General features: G+C 41.0%; 1 protein-coding gene across 1 annotated transcript; it reads right to left on the reverse strand.

Annotated features, from left to right (window-relative positions):
• Positions 1 to 6,529: 6,529 nt before the first annotated feature.
• On the reverse strand, positions 6,530 to 10,604 carry LOC129213242 (small integral membrane protein 10-like protein 2A). Its single transcript, XM_054842935.1, has 2 exons — positions 10,289 to 10,604; positions 6,530 to 8,701 (listed from the first exon to the last, which is right to left on the reverse strand). The coding sequence occupies exons 1-2, from the start codon at positions 10,472 to 10,474 to the stop codon at positions 8,681 to 8,683; spliced, it is 207 nt and encodes a 68-aa protein (XP_054698910.1). The 5' UTR covers positions 10,475 to 10,604; the 3' UTR covers positions 6,530 to 8,680.
• Positions 10,605 to 15,515: the final 4,911 nt, after the last annotated feature.

Consider the following 15,515-nt stretch of genomic DNA (forward strand, 5'->3'; position numbering starts at 1 on the left):
GGGAGCAGAGACCAGAAATTATAAATGTTGTAACTACTCTTAACTCTGGGGCAGTCAGCGTGCACTACTTGGAATGCAAGGCCAAGATCTGAAAGGCGATTTAGGAATCTCTGCTGTAGAAAAGATTTTTTTTATCATACAAGGCACAACAGGATTACTGAGCTCAGAAGGGTTGTTCATGAATAACTTCCAGCTGAAGTGATTAAGGGCTCCAGCCGCTAGCCCAAAAGAAAGAGCACTCAAAACATCCTGCTTGTCATTGCTGCTGGCTTTTTGTTTAATAAGCAAGAGGTGAGCGCTTGACTTCTGCGTTGGTTTTGGTCCTTCGCCCTTGGCGATACTTTTAACAATGCATAATACTTGAAAGAATTTCAAAATTGTTTCTTTTTTTTTTTCTTTGAACTATGAGGTTAAAGATAAATAAAGGAGTATTTTGGTATACCTAGAAAATGTTTGGGATAACAAATAGAAATAGCGCTTCCTAGTGCTTCAAGAGACTTCTAATGTGCTTTTTACAAGCACACCACAGTTCTTGATAACAAGACCCCATCCAGTATTTCCTTTTTTAATGGAAGGTAAGGCACTCCATCCACTTTTAAAAAAAATAATCTCCTGAAGAAACGTAAGTATCTTCAGCAGAATCTTTGGTATTTGTGTTTGGTTTGAGGTTTTGTTTATTTTAATTTTAAGCTGCTGTCATATCTGCCAGAAAAGGCAAGAGCTAAGAAATATACTGAAGAGGTAAATGTCGTGATGGGTTGAGACTGCTAAAAGGTTCCTCTGGCAATCTCAGATTTGCATGGAGGAAAGCTAAGCTCCTCTGCAGATAAGCTGCTCTCAGAATTCTATAGTATGAGATGAACAAAGACACAGACTACTGCAAAGTCACAGGCCACCAACTTAAATCTGACTTCAAAACATTTCAAATCCCAATAGGAAGAGATTTGGATACACACATGGTAGCATGTCTGTTCCCCAGTTTATTGGCAAAAGAATTCTGAGTTCCCTGAAGTTCCTGATGTACCGCAGGTATCTTGCCCATTTGTGCAAAACTACCAATAAATCATCTAAAAGTGATGACAACATGAGTAATTAAGGCTAGATCCCATCACATCACTGTCACAGTAGGGTGGCTGGAACATCATGGGCAGCAAAGGAGGTCAGAAACTATTACTTCAATATGTACCATGCCAGTTCCTGAAGCAACAAGGAATTACGATGACACGCAGAGAGGGCGGTGGTGGCACTTTCTGAACTGTGGATGTCCAACCACATCCCAACACTTCATGGCCCTTATTAGATTATTACATTAATTTTCCTCCCCACCCCCCTTCCTCAAAACCTATCACTTGGGCATCAAACAAAAACTGTAAGCTAATTATGGCTTGTGAGTCTAGAATCAAAAAGTCATCTGATAGCAACTTTCAGAAGAGATCTGAAAAGTGAGGGGTTGCTGGGGTTGGTGACTGTTGTGGGGTTTTTTTTTTTAAATATTTTTTTTAGTGTTCAACATTAAGCAGAAGGTACATGAAATGTAATGTGAATTTTTATTCAGCAAAACCAAGAGATCTGACATCTCTGTAAATACTAAGGTAATTTTTAACCCTGAAGAGAAACATCCAGCACTGTTACCCTGACTTAAGCAAGAGTTGCTGTGGCTGTTCCACATATTTAGCATGGCTTGCTTTCCCCTTCTAAAATTAAACTATGTTGCAAGATTAGAGCTACTTAGGAAATACCTTGGAATTAGATTCAATCTAACTGGTTTGTTAAGGTGTGTCATTAAAAAAAGTATGTAAAAAGAATGCCTATTGGTGGCTAACGTGACGAAGCTAGCCTAGAGCTCAGATACCAAATTGCCAAGGCCAAGCGTAAATGCCCTTTTATTCTCACACAGGTTTTAAATGTATTTGGTATGCAGTAAACATACATCTCAAATTGTATCTCAGAGACACTCACTGTCTTTCTATTGTCAGAAACATGATCTCGAGTACATCTGTACAATTTATACAGTGAAAAGTTTGAAAGAGAATCACCTAAACTAGCTCTTTTGTTGAGCACAGACAAAAAGATAATTTTTTAAAAGATTTTTATTTCTGTTTTTAAATAACTTGATAAAACCCATCAATTGATATTCAGAGTTCAATTGTAAACAGTTACAATACATTACTGCTGTGTATTGATTTTGTACATTAACCTATTTGCAGTGACAATCCATAAGACAAGTCAAAGTCAGCATATTTATAAACTGAAATGCATTGTACGAAGAAAAAAGGATACTGTAACTGAAAATATTTAAAAGACTGCTGTTTAACTCCCTCCTGTGGTGTAAGCAAGCAGCATCACAATCAACAGCTTCTGGAAGCTTAGATAGCACTCTATTATTCAAAAGTCTGTATTCACCTCATTAGGACAACAGATTTCAAGTTTACTATAGAAACTCCTCTCACAAGGTAAAAAAAAGTGTTACAATAAATTTCTAATACACATACAAAGTTGTAAACATCTTTCTCCGGTACAAACAGAAGTGGTTTGTGCCAGCCTTCTCCATCTCCCACATTGCAATAAAAAAAATTAAAAAAAAAAAAAAAGAGGGCCAAAGACCAAGGCCGTACACTAAAATTGTTCATAAAAACATCACAGTTCACAGGAAGTATTGTAAGTGTCAGCATTTAAAATTAGTGTTAGTCACCAGCAGGTAGCAGAACCCATTTTCAAGAAAGTTCCTGGAACACTCACCAACTTCAAGTGATGAATCAGGCACTAAGCATTAGATTTACCTACTTTTAAGAACAAAGGTATTCTTCTAGGTATTTTTATATCTGATAATAGGTAAATTGACTACAACCAGAAACTTGAAGAACACTGATACTTTTACAAGTTTGGGGTTTGACCATGTTTGCTATCAGGTTTACACAGATCTTCCACAGAGAAGAGAGAAGAAAAGAGATTTGCAAAACAGTATAAATATATTGAGATCACAGAAATAAACTGGACTTTTTCAAGGCAGATTTTCTTTCTGGAATTCCCTCAGGCCACAATCTAAAATGTTTTCACTTTTAAATTGATTTCATCATTAATAATGAAATAACCATCTACTTGGTCTGAATGTTGCATCACCAATTCCAAAAAGACCAAGAGAATTGAGATTTGGGAATACAATACAGGATTAATTTCAAACTACACACCAATTGGATTTACTTAGTGCAGGGTGTAAGGGATGGCATCGTTCAAGCACTTCCATATTATTCTTGTTTTCACACCATCAGCAGATAGATATCAATGTCCTATTTAAGTACGTGAACTGATCATAAATATTAATAATTTCATAGGCAAGAAGTTGTTTATTTGAAAGTTCTATCAAATGCAGCTCTTCCTTGAGGATTAGAGGCTTTGTAGTCTGAGATATTGAAAGGGGATTCATCACAAAGATTTTTTTTTAAATTCTAAGAAGTTTTTTTCCCCAGTTATTGACTGTGCATCACAGAAACAAGTGTCAGAACAGGTTTTACTCTATGCACTTTTAAGAAAAAAAAAAGGTTTCAAAATAGTAAGAGTGCACTTTTTTTCAGAAAGTTATACTAATGACTTAAAAACGTGAAGACCATTGAAGTTAGCGTAACTTTCTTAAGTTTTGACCTCAATGTATTTGATAAGCCCCAAATTCCAGCTGCATTCTCAGCTGCTAGAGGTACTACAAATTTGAATTAAATATTAGATTTTAATCAAAGCAGCTGTTTTGCAGGGGAAAAGCAGAAATATGTCACATTGACTACCTATTGCTCTGTCAGATATACCACTTGTCATACACCCTAATGACTGACTATGGATACTTACATCTCTACATGGCTTCTGTCAATTTGTTATGCATAATTAATTACAGGGAGTGTTTCTGGTGGAACAGTGTATCACCTTATGCTGAGAAGTGATGGGGAGAGAAGGAAAATATAGGTAAGATCAGGCCGTAAAAACGAAAGGAACAGCTTGACAGTAAGATGATACATTAGGAGAGTACATACAGGCTTGGTTCTTCCAAAAATCAGAAGTGTGTGTAGCTATAAGGAGGGGCAAGGAAGGAGAAAAGGAGAAAGAAAGCAAACTTTGGCAAAGTTTAAGAAAGTGCAGTCTTTGCAGTCCTGAAAAAAAAAAAAATCTCAAAACCACCAAAAAACCCCAAACAACGACACACTAAACCTCAAACAACAACAAAAAAACCACACAAAAAAACCCCACACAACCCAACACTGAAAAAGCAAAAGGCTAAAAAACATTTGCAGATAAAACTGTCTCATGGTGCATGGTGATGCACACCAATGATCTCTAAGATTGCACTAGCTAACATCACACCACCATCTCTACTGCATTTTGCACTGCAATGTCAGGAAGTAAATAAGCGTTTGCATAAGCATTCCAACATCATACTGTGATAAAACACTTTTTATCTACATGCAGAGCTCCGTGCACATTTAAAAGTGTATTTTCTTTTTCAAAGCAGTACACCATATAGTAAATTTCCACTCAAGTGTACATTTATGGGAAGCTACTAGGCAATTCTCTAAATATTGAGTATTTTCTTACTTAATTTGTTTTCTAACAGCAGAAATAGAACTCTCCGCTATGTAGTGCGGGAAGGATCTGGACATTGATCAATGACGTTTTAGAAAGCATGAGTTTAGAAGAACACTGACATTTTGCTTAGAAATACATCTTTCCAACACCAACAGAATAGCAAGACGAGAGAGGAACTGGAAATAAGAAGGCAACTCCTGGTTCAGTATAAAGGTCCCTTACCCCTACTAAAAATGTTATTTTTCTGTACTACAATAATCATCCGTCTCGGCCCTAACAGCACATTTACTCAGAAAAGCAGTTTCCACATCTGACTTACTGAAGCCACGAAACACCATACAAACTGGTTCTTGGCTGAGACACCTTCCATCTTTTGAGATGAGTTAATATCAAAACATTTGTACAAAGAGAACAGTGGCCTAAACCATACAGTGTTTGATTTATATATATAGGATCAAAGGATCGCCATCCTTCTGGTTTCTTATTCTCCACCAGATAGTAAAACCCATTTGGGCATTGTCACTGCCAGTCAAGCAGTTCTATTAGTGCAAGAACAGCGCTTTCAATTTATGGCCTCCCCAAGCTTAAAGTGCAGTATAGTACGTGAGATTTTAACATACCAAACTATCCTTTATTTGAATTTCAGAAGGAATGTTCAAGTTAGAAGTTTACCTTTTGGGTTTTAAGCAACAAAATCCAAGGCAATGTACATAAACTATCTTAAAATGGATTAAATCCACTCACTTAAGACATATTCTTTATACCTTATGTTCAATATACATATTATACACAAAGAAATCCATCATTTCATTTAGCTGTATTGTATATGTATTTAAGGTGATCCTGTAGGAAGTGATTAAAGGCCACTTAAAGCAAATTTTGCTTAAAATGGGACTGTATTAGCTGGACTGTGATACATAACATGATCCAAAGTTCCAAGATCCCCTCCTGCATAGGTTGTCATCAATAGAGAGACAACCCTTAGCACTCCACTGTACACAGATTTAAATTCTAATTTACAGCTGGTTTTTCATGTTTCATTTCCCCCCCCTTCCCCCCACCCCTTTAAAATCACCACAAAGAACAGATGCATTAAAAACTGAATTAATGCTTTTATGTCCTTAGCTACACCTCTTTTCTATTAACCTGATAATATCACCTACAAGTTTTTGTTGTATGTAACTATGGTTCCCTAAACACATTCCCAAATGATGTACAGCAGAGCAGAGAATCTTCCAGGCCAAACTGTTCAGCTGAACAGAGGAGGTCTCAAGTAACAACTACAGGTACAGCTATGGCAATCGATTCTTTATCTAAGAAGTTCAAGCACTTCATTGCAGATGCAGGATTGTGTTTATGTGCAACTTAAAAAAAGCTCGTCATACAGGAGAAGATCATTTCTTTACCTATGTAGCTAGTTATAGAGATTAAGATGCAGTTGCACAATGCTTTCTTTAGCAATCAAGCCAGCTTAAACAGGCTCCAACCCCTCCCCACCTTCATTCCTCTACCTTCAGCTCTGCCAAGTGGTTTTTTGGGTCAAGCTGTATGCAGACAAGAGCCTAACACCATAACTCAAATAAGCCACAGACTTTTGGAGAAGTGTCTTTGTTTCTGGTGCTTTGGGATTTCAGATCCACATCGCTTCAGCAATCTTGATCCACAAACACTCGTGTTAATACCACTGCAAGGGTGATAAATTGCAGCAGTGGAGGTGGGAGTGAATAGTATGAATGGTTTGACCGAGAGGAAACTGTTGCTGTCAAAATAATCAGTTACAATACATAATCCATTATTATTTTGAGGGTTTTGGTAATTTTGTAACAGGTAATCATGTGGTCAAAAGTCTAGAAGTTAAACAATTAATAGAAGTACACACCAGGGGAAAAATTAGTTTCTAAATTAAAGTAAATGCCTTTTTATCTCTTCTAACATCCAAAAGAAATAGCCAACCCGTGGGGATGATAAAAACACAACATCTCATTTAACATAAGGAGTAGTATATCGTACTTTCAGCACTCAAATAAGGTTAAAAAATTCCAACATTTCTCCCCATAACACTGATAACCAGCATCTCATCTTCATAATCAAGGATATCTCTACACAATTATGCTAACACCCAAAGAAACATCCCATTAGAAACTCTACTGGCTTTCCAGGTGAATTCAGTTCAAACTAAATGCAACAACACTTACTCTGTTTCCAAAATGAGGTAAGCTAGCTAGGAAAAAAGATACTTGGTGTGTGTGAATCACCGGCCTGACTTTACACTGCATTAAGTCCTCACTTTTAACTCAGAGTGAGGAGTGAGCTGAGAACACATCCTAACCGACCACATCAATACCTCTCTCTTCAGGTAAGCCCCTTGAGCACACTAAGCCCACCTACACCAACTCCCTTGCGAGGAATTTTGGACACCGAGTTCAAATTCTGACCCATTGCACAATGAGTTTCTCCATTTAAGTGCCCACGGGAGCATATTCCTGCAAATCTTCATTCACAAGCAGCTCTACTGATTCCAACATGCTCACTCCGTTGTTTGCCAAACCCTGCTGTCAGGAGTCTGTCCCAAAGCCAAAGTCAACAGGCCCAGAAATGATTACTACACTTCAGTGATAATAATCACTTTTTCAAGGAAAGAAAACATTCTTTTAGAAAATTGTTTATAGTGTCTATTGTAGCTCAATAAAGCTCATGAGATATTGTTTCAATTAGAGCAGTACCATCCTTGAAAAGGAACAATGCTGAGAATTACGCTGTATTGAAGACGACCCTCCCAACAGCTTTCCAGTTCAAAGTGTTTTAAGGCCTGATACATTAGTTACTGTTGGATTCAGAGCAGGAATTCAATTCTACAAGAAATAGGTTCACTGGAAATGGTTGTAAACAGTAGCCAGAACACTCAGCTAATACAAACCCTAAAAAAAACAAAGGATCTGTGCTAAACAATCACACTGGGTTCTAGTCTAGTGTTAATGGCAGAGCTGCAGAAGTCCCAAAGAGTTTTGAGATTAAGAAGTTCTTTCCACTCAGAGGCAGATATTCCTTACCAAAAAAGTTGTTATTATTCTAACAGCCAGTTTTACTAGCTATTACACAAGTATAACTTTTACTTTAGCTGTCTGCTTCTCACTAAAACCTGAACTGTAACCTTGTCTCGGTTTAGTCAATTAAGTTTAATGTTAAAAATAGTAATTATTAAAATCTTAGTACCCTTTTACCTTCACTACTGCATACCAGAGACCTGCTAGTGCAAAAGCTAGCATAGAAATTACTAGCTGTATGATGTAAAATTTACTAGTCACATCTTGTATATTTGAAAGCATTTTCTTGTCTCCAAGCGTGTGCTCTGAAGATACAAGACTTAAGTAACAAAGAAAAAAATATGGTTTCTGGTTGTTTAAGAGTCCCATAGCATATTCATTCAGTGAGGCAACTGGAATAGAATAGAGATCAGGAAGTCCACCAAGCTCCAACTCTTTAAGAAATGCAAGCTGCAATTCATGCTTTTTGCTCCTGCTCACTTCTAATTCCAGAAACTGCAGTTTTTGATTATACAGCAAGTTTCCCAGCCAGAAGTGTGCAAAATGTACAAAGTTGTCTCCTGGACAGCGTGAGCTAAAGTCTCCAGCAAAACTACAAGCTTTCTCCAGCCAGCCCATTACTGAAATACTATTAATGCAGTGAAAAACCCTATCACAACTGTCTTTCCCAGAAGAAAAACACAGATGAAATGAATCCTTCCAAGGAGCAGCTGCACTCGAGTTCCTCCCTGCTGATTCACTCAAACTCAGAGGCATTTCCTTGCCAATAGAAGGCAGAGGTATAGTATTAAAGAGAGAACAATTCCTGGTGTTAAAATAAAATTCTTGTAAACTGCTACTATGATTTTGAGAATTGTTCAACACAGAACGTATGTGCGTCAGGTGAGCTGCTGCCTTGCGATGATCTGGCCCACTGCCACATACTTGTTTCTGGTTTAAATCTTCTTTCTTCATAGTCCTAAAGAAGACCAGCATAGCTTTGCTGTTTCACGACAGGCTGAATTTGAAGAAGAGTGTGATTGACTCTAATTGCAGCATACAGTACAAGCAGCACACGAAACCGCAAGTCAGTGGATCTCAATATGGACCTAAAGAGAAAGAAGGCAGAAAGTTATTACACTAACATCCCAGTTTTCTGATGGCCAGTATATAGAAAAACTAAAAGAAATTTTTAATGTAAAGAAAAAGAATAACCCAACAGCAGAAAGTAACAGTAGCCCAAACAGACAAGTCTCCTGCTTGAGCACATACATCCAAAAGGGTAGGAAGTACACTCAAATGTAAAGTTTCTTCTGTAGTTTCAGTTTAATCTGCTACAAACTCTTTTGGTAACAGGCACCAAAGTGAGTCAGCAAAGGAGCAGCTGGAGAGGTTCAGGGTGTAACAGTACCGTTTCCCTTAACCAATACAAATGCAGACCATAACTGGTTAGAGGCTTAACATTAAAGGCAAATATTAAAGTAATCTTAGTGTAAACAGGAGCACATGTGGAAATCAGACACACAACGCTGGCAATAACAACGTGCCATGCACAGCTTCCCAACGGGAACTGGTCAGACTGGCTGCACCAGCACAGTTAGAGGGTATTCCTTATATTGTAGTCAAATGACAAGCTGATGTTGTTACAAGAGAATGATTACGTACTAACACAGATAACAAGCAAAGGCAAGACATTTTTAGCCACCAAGGTTACATGTACAGCTCCTGGCAGTGTGGCTCAATTTCAAGCTTCAGAACTGCAGGATGATTCCCAAAAATAAGAATATGAGACGCCACATTTTGACCTTTTCCCATTTCAACTTACCTTTTACAAGTCACAAACTGCAACCAGACTTGTCTTTCAGCACTTGGCCACTAGCCAGATGCCAAAACTTTCGTTACAGCTATGTTTATGAGGAGAAAGAAAGCGTCCAGTCTTTGGCTAGATAGAGCAGATGTTTGTTGTGATAGTCCGTAGCCTGCTTCTGTTGTCAGTTAAGTTAAAAGTAAAGCTTTAATTTTCACAAAACCAGTGAAACTTCAGCCCTACAAAGAGTGAGAGCTCCTGATGTCTTTAGGTCAAAGCTGGTTTAGGGAGTTCCACGTTTTGTAGAAACAGGCTTCAGACAGGAGAGATGCAAATTAAATCCAAACTGTCATTTTCATGCAATGACATTATTATTTAAAACTACCTCTACATTTTCCTTGCTACATTTGCTCTTGACTTAAAAAAAAACCCAAACAAACAAAACAAAACCAAACTGATGTAGGAAATTATTTTATTAGCTCCTTACAGGGTGTCAGGAATGCACCATCAAAATGCACACATTCGCAATGTATCGCCTGTCTTTAAGTTCACTATGGCTTAGTTACGTGAACAAACGTGAGCTGAGGGAGCGGCACGCTCGCAGCTCACACCGAGCTCAAGCGGTACAAGGGGGCACACACACACACACTCCTCTCACACAAGCCCCCAGAGCTGGCTGCACCCGCCGGGACCTGAGGGACCCTGGTGACACGAGGGAGCGCAGCGGCCTGCCCCGCCCAGCGCGGGGAAGGGGACGCGTCCCGGGGCGCTTACCGCTAGGCAGGGGAAGGGACAGCCGAGCCGCCGGCAACGGGCGGGCCCCGCGGCGGGGCCACCGGGCTGAACCCCGGGACGGGAGCCCTCCCCCGAGCCCCGCCCCGCCGCCCACCTGCAGCCGCACGTTGAGCATCATGGAGGCGACGATGTAGAGGTAGGGGAAGTTGATGCGGAGCTTCCAGGCCAGGTCGAAGAAGATGAGAAGGGTCCTGGTCAGCCCCTTGCAGAACACCCCGTAGGATCTGGCCGCGGCCGACTGGGAGAGCCTGGCAGCCAGGGCGGACAGAACCGCCGCCATATACCCCCGCCCGCGGCCCCGCCGCGCCGCCCGGGCCCCGCGGCCGCCCCCTCCCCGCGCCCGGCGGTGGGTGTCGCCAGCGGGGAGGAGCCCTCCGCCGGCGACGTGCGGGCGCGCGTAACCCTGACGCCGTTACGTCAGGGCGGCTACCGTTGCAGTGCCGCAGCGCGCTGACGCGCGAGACCGCCCCTTTGGCCTCTCCCCGCTGCGCATGCCCACGGGGAAGGGCGGGGCAGCGGCCGTCGGCGGGCTCCGCCCCCTCCCGCCGGGTGGGGGCCGTCCCGAGGCGGGCGCGCGGCACGGCCCGCCCGAGGGCGGAGCGCGGGAAGGGGCGACCGTTGGGCGGGCGCGAGCGGGAAGGTTGTGCCTCCCCTCACGTCCCTCGACCCCGCAGCGGCCCGGCTGGCTGCCGAGTTCCCCGGGGGTTGAAACCGCACCGGGAGCCCACGGGGAGCTGCTGTGATTCCTAAAGTCCGTTTCCAGTCGAGCTAGGCCCTCTCAGCTGGGGAGGAGAACCCTGAGGGCTTGAGCCGGGAGTGCGCTCTAGCCTTCCCGATAAAAAATGCATGGGCCAGCAATATCGATCGCTTGCTTTGCAGATAGGGGAAAATCACAGAATCCCAGACTGGTTTGGGTTGGAAGGGACCTCAGAGCCCATGTGGTTCCAACCCCCTGCCATGGGCAGGGACACCCTCCACTAGCCCAGGTTGCCCAAAGCCCCGTCCAACCTGGCCTTGGAACACTTCCAGGGATCCAGGGGCAGCCACAGGGGCTCACAGGGAAGAATTTCTACATAGTATCTAAATCTACCCTCTTTCAGCTTAAGGCCATTTCCCCTTGTCCCATCACTACATGCCAGGGACACAGTTGGCTTTCTGGGCTGCAAGCACACATTGCCTGATCATGTTGAGTTTCTCATCAATAATCCCAAGTTCTTCTCAGGGCTGTTCTCAATCCAAAATGCCTCAAAAGATGAACAGATGAACAATACCACTCATGAAGAGGGCTCTTTTTTTCCCCTCAGAATTCTTCTATACAGTTTCCATTCAATGAAACAGAAAAATCAATATCTTGATCTAGCCTCCTTGTAAAATGCTATTTTATTGCCACAGAATCATGCTGGTGCAGAAAAATAATTCCAGAACAGAACCGGACACTTTCCCAGGTTTATCTGCAATCCCTTTGTTTGTAATCCATTACATAACAGGGTGGAAAACCTGGAAACACTTGTGTGTGTCTGGAAACCACAAACGGTTCGATTAAGGAAATGACAGGCACTAGCTTGTGCTCTCAGGAGCGGGAGTGTGGAGAGCTGTGGGTGTTAGGAGTGAGTGCAGGCCTCAGCAGGGGTACACCATGGTTTTAATGGCAGAACCAGTGAGTGGAGCTGTCCTTAATGCGATTTTTAACCCTGCCCAGGCTCTGAGCAGACCTGAAGAACTCATTTGGATCTCAGCCTTTAGCTGGCCCCTTAGCATGGAAATCCTTGATCTACTTCCTTCAGACCCAGCTCTCCAACTCTGGACAGCTGCAGGTCACTGCTGTCTTCTAAGCAGGTCTGACTGAATTTCAGGCTGTGGAGTTAAATGTCTCAGAGTTAAGATTATCCTACTGACTCTTACAAAGCAAAACACCACTTGTTCAGATCAAAAAGGTCTCAGAGAAAATGTGTCTTAAAACCTGCTTTCTCAGGAACTTGTCTATCTTCCACAGGGCATCCTAGCAGATTCAATGCTCTTCAGATGCCTCTTTAGCCACAGACTTCTGTCAGGTCATTAATCAAAGATGAACGATCCTCTCTGAGGCCGGGATTGATGTATGATTTCGTCTCTTCCCTGTGCCTGCCTGTCTTGAGCCTACCTGTACTATTCCAAAGATGGAAAATGTCAAAGGACTTGTTATCTGCACTGTTTTCATTTTGGAGAACTTGAAATAACAGCCCTCACTCTCCCCAGCAGTTCATTCAAAAAGTATTCTTCAGGTTATTATTACAACAAGCTGTGGGGGGAAAAAAAAAAAAAAAAAGAAAAAAGGCAGGAGCCTGAAGTTGTGTACGTTATCCATAAAGTTCATGCAATAGCTTCTGATTCCACATTGTCTTAACCTCCATCACAAAGTCTTCCAAAGACAGGTATAGTGCTTCTGCCAGCAGGAAAGTAATGCAGACAGCAGTGGTTTTACGGCTGTGTGGTGTGGGGTATCCCCATCCTCCCTTCTCTGCCAGCTCAGCATGTCTAGTTGGAGAAAACAGTTGTTTATCTTTTTCCCCACTCATCTGATGGTTTTGATAACCCTATTAGTGCTGGCGGCACTGGAACTGAGATGTGTCCAGGCCCTACTATGGAGTTCCAAGGTAATTTGAATTCCTTATCGTCGCTGTCCCCTTTGCCGTTACATGTACTGAGACCATCTTCCCAACAGCTAAGCACAAATGTGATTTAGCTGCCATGGGACATTTAGCAGCTTTCCATGATTAAACTGGAATGCAATGTGATACACAAAGGTTAAATCAGAAAGCTGATTAACTTTTATATTTATTGGTAGATATCTACCAGATTCTCATTAGTTCTGGCTCATGTTGCTCATTGAAACAGTATCAATTTTAAAATCTTGATTAACTGTAAATTACTTTTACACTAAAACAGGCAAGATAATTAATAAATTAGTTCATAATAACAAGTTAACATCAGTATTGATTTGGATCTAATTATTAAATTAAATAGTGAGATGGATAAAACACTCTTTAGCTTTCCAACAAAGAATGTAGCGGATAATGCAATTGAAGAGATTCACCAGATTTTGTCACATCAAGATTTGGAAATCAGCTAATTATTTTGACAGTGAAACTAAACCTCAAAACCATCCTACACTTCCTCTGATTTCAGCTCTGTCATGGTGGTAAAATCCTTCTCAATTTAGCTAGAACACTGATTACTTTAATATGCAGAAGTTCAAAATTATTGACATGCAATTTGTGGCTGATGGCTGCAGAGATCATTTTCCATCACTTTAATGCCATCATCCCATTTTTGCTTCCTAACCCTGACTTGTCTTTCTCTGTTGCATCAGACAAGCACATCCTTACTTTTTCAAGTCTTTGCATGTTTTTTTTCATTTTACCTAAAATTTCTTCTCAAGTATGAAAATATTCCTCTATTCAAAGAAAAAATGCTGTTAGTCAACATTACCAACTTGTTAATTTTTCAGAATGTCCTTTTACACTCAACATATATCCATTATATTTAGAAGTAGTTCCTCATAGGTTTATGCAAAGATTCCTCCATTCTCCTTCATGGCTCTGAAGTTCCCGTATTTCCAAAAGAATGAAAAATTAGGCCCTCGATGTGCCTACCACATAGACCAATATTTTCTAGACTGGTTACCAATGTCTGCCTGTCCCCTGCTTGGGATAGGCCTCTTTTGGGAAGGGACCTCTCTCCGCCCTGGAGCGTGACACAGAGCAATCCTTAGGCTTGAGATCAGGTCTCCAGGGCTCTCTGTAAGAATTGATAACAACACAGAGAAACTACGGACACTTAGTTGAAATGAGACAGAGTTTATGGTTATTTTTGCTTACAGTTCTTTCCTTCTGGTGGCTTTTTATATCCACTGCTATGTATGCAAAAAAAATCATAAAATGATTGATAAAATGATTGCAAAAGACCGAGATTGTAACAGAAACTTGAAAAGGGGGAAAAGTCAAATATTTTAAACAATAAAACATTTTGTTCTTTTCAGTTCCTGTGATCTTCTGTACTTTTTTGGACTGAAAGTTCAGTTTAAAAAAAGCCAGATGGCTCCTAACAAACCCCTTCTTGTGAGTGGGTTTTTTAGGACTGTGAGGAAACTTGTCATCAGCTACAGTAGCCTGTCTGCTGACTCCTTCCCCAGCAGTCATCTGCCTTGGCATTCTGGAATCCCAGGGGCCCCTCAGAGAGTTGATTGTCCCTGGTGACAAAAGCGTTCAGTTTGCTCTCTTGGTTTGTGATGACATTGAGCTTACGGCCCCCTCTCTCCAAAACCTTTCAGAAAATTAAGTGTACAACACACTGTGGATTCTAACAACCCAGTGTTGGCAAGCTATAATTAGATACATGTGATGCTACCAACAGTACGAGCAACTCTTGCAGAAGCTGTGGTATTACAACACAGTGTTGCACACAGCTTGCACAGAGGAGCGTTGGCACTCCAACACAGGCAATATTAAAATGGCACAAGACCTCACTGGAACAGGTATTTTTCATCAGTTTAATAAAGGCAGGGTCTAACACTAAATCAAAATACCTAGCTGCCCGAAGTAAGCAGAAACACCAGTCACCAAACTGCATCTCTTGGTAAAACAGAAAGAAGGTGACTGACCTATGTCACCATTTACCTAGATTGTTTTGCAGACAGGACAATTTTATAATTTTTATATTTAGGAAACAGAGAATAAATCAAATATCCTATTTTGGGAAGTCTTCCTCCTCACAGAAATTGTTACTTAACAGCTTATCAGTATACAATCATTAGTGAAAAAAATGTAATTTTTTTCATACTATATTCTATTTATGCTAAAATAAGCTATTTTGTACTTCTTTATGATATTTATTCCTCTTGTAAGTTCTTCAGAATTTCTACAAATGGTTCCAGTGAGGAATAGATTCTAGAATATATCATGACTTTTTGACAATTGTCTTATTTCTGTAATAAATGTACATTTCTGTTCTGAATGCTGACCATGCTATATGAGGAACCACTGATTTTAATTTCTGGCTTTGATCTAATGTGTTTTTTGAAGCTGCCTGGTTATTGTTTTGCTTTCCACTCCAAGAGAAGCTGTGAGTTGGGATGTGAGTCACAGCTGTGTGGCATGACAGAGGGAAGTAGGCTTCTTACCACTCCATCTGTCCTCAGGCAAACTGACCGCAGAAAACTTGGTCCTTTTAGGTCCCAGCTCTGCTAAAGTCCGTAAGCACGTCTGCACGCCTTGAGCAAAAGAAACATTAATTATTTCTAAAATAAGTGGCGAGGTCAAAGCTTGTAGCCTTCGGTCTTTATT

The sequence above is a fragment of the Grus americana genome, chromosome 15 (genome assembly GCF_028858705.1).
Source record: "Grus americana isolate bGruAme1 chromosome 15, bGruAme1.mat, whole genome shotgun sequence".
NCBI lineage: Eukaryota > Metazoa > Chordata > Aves > Gruiformes > Gruidae > Grus > Grus americana.

What these genes read in the sequence shown, in the direction of transcription:
- LOC129213242 (XM_054842935.1), bottom strand. Translation starts at nt 10,474, where the DNA reads ATGGCGGCGGTTCTGTCCGCCCTGGCTGCCAGGCTCTCCCAGTCGGCC. An exon ending in TGCTCAACGTGCGGCTGCAG is followed by an intron (nt 8,702 to 10,288) that starts GTGGGCGGCGGG and finishes CTTTCTCTTTAG; the next exon opens with GTCCATATTGAGATCCACTG.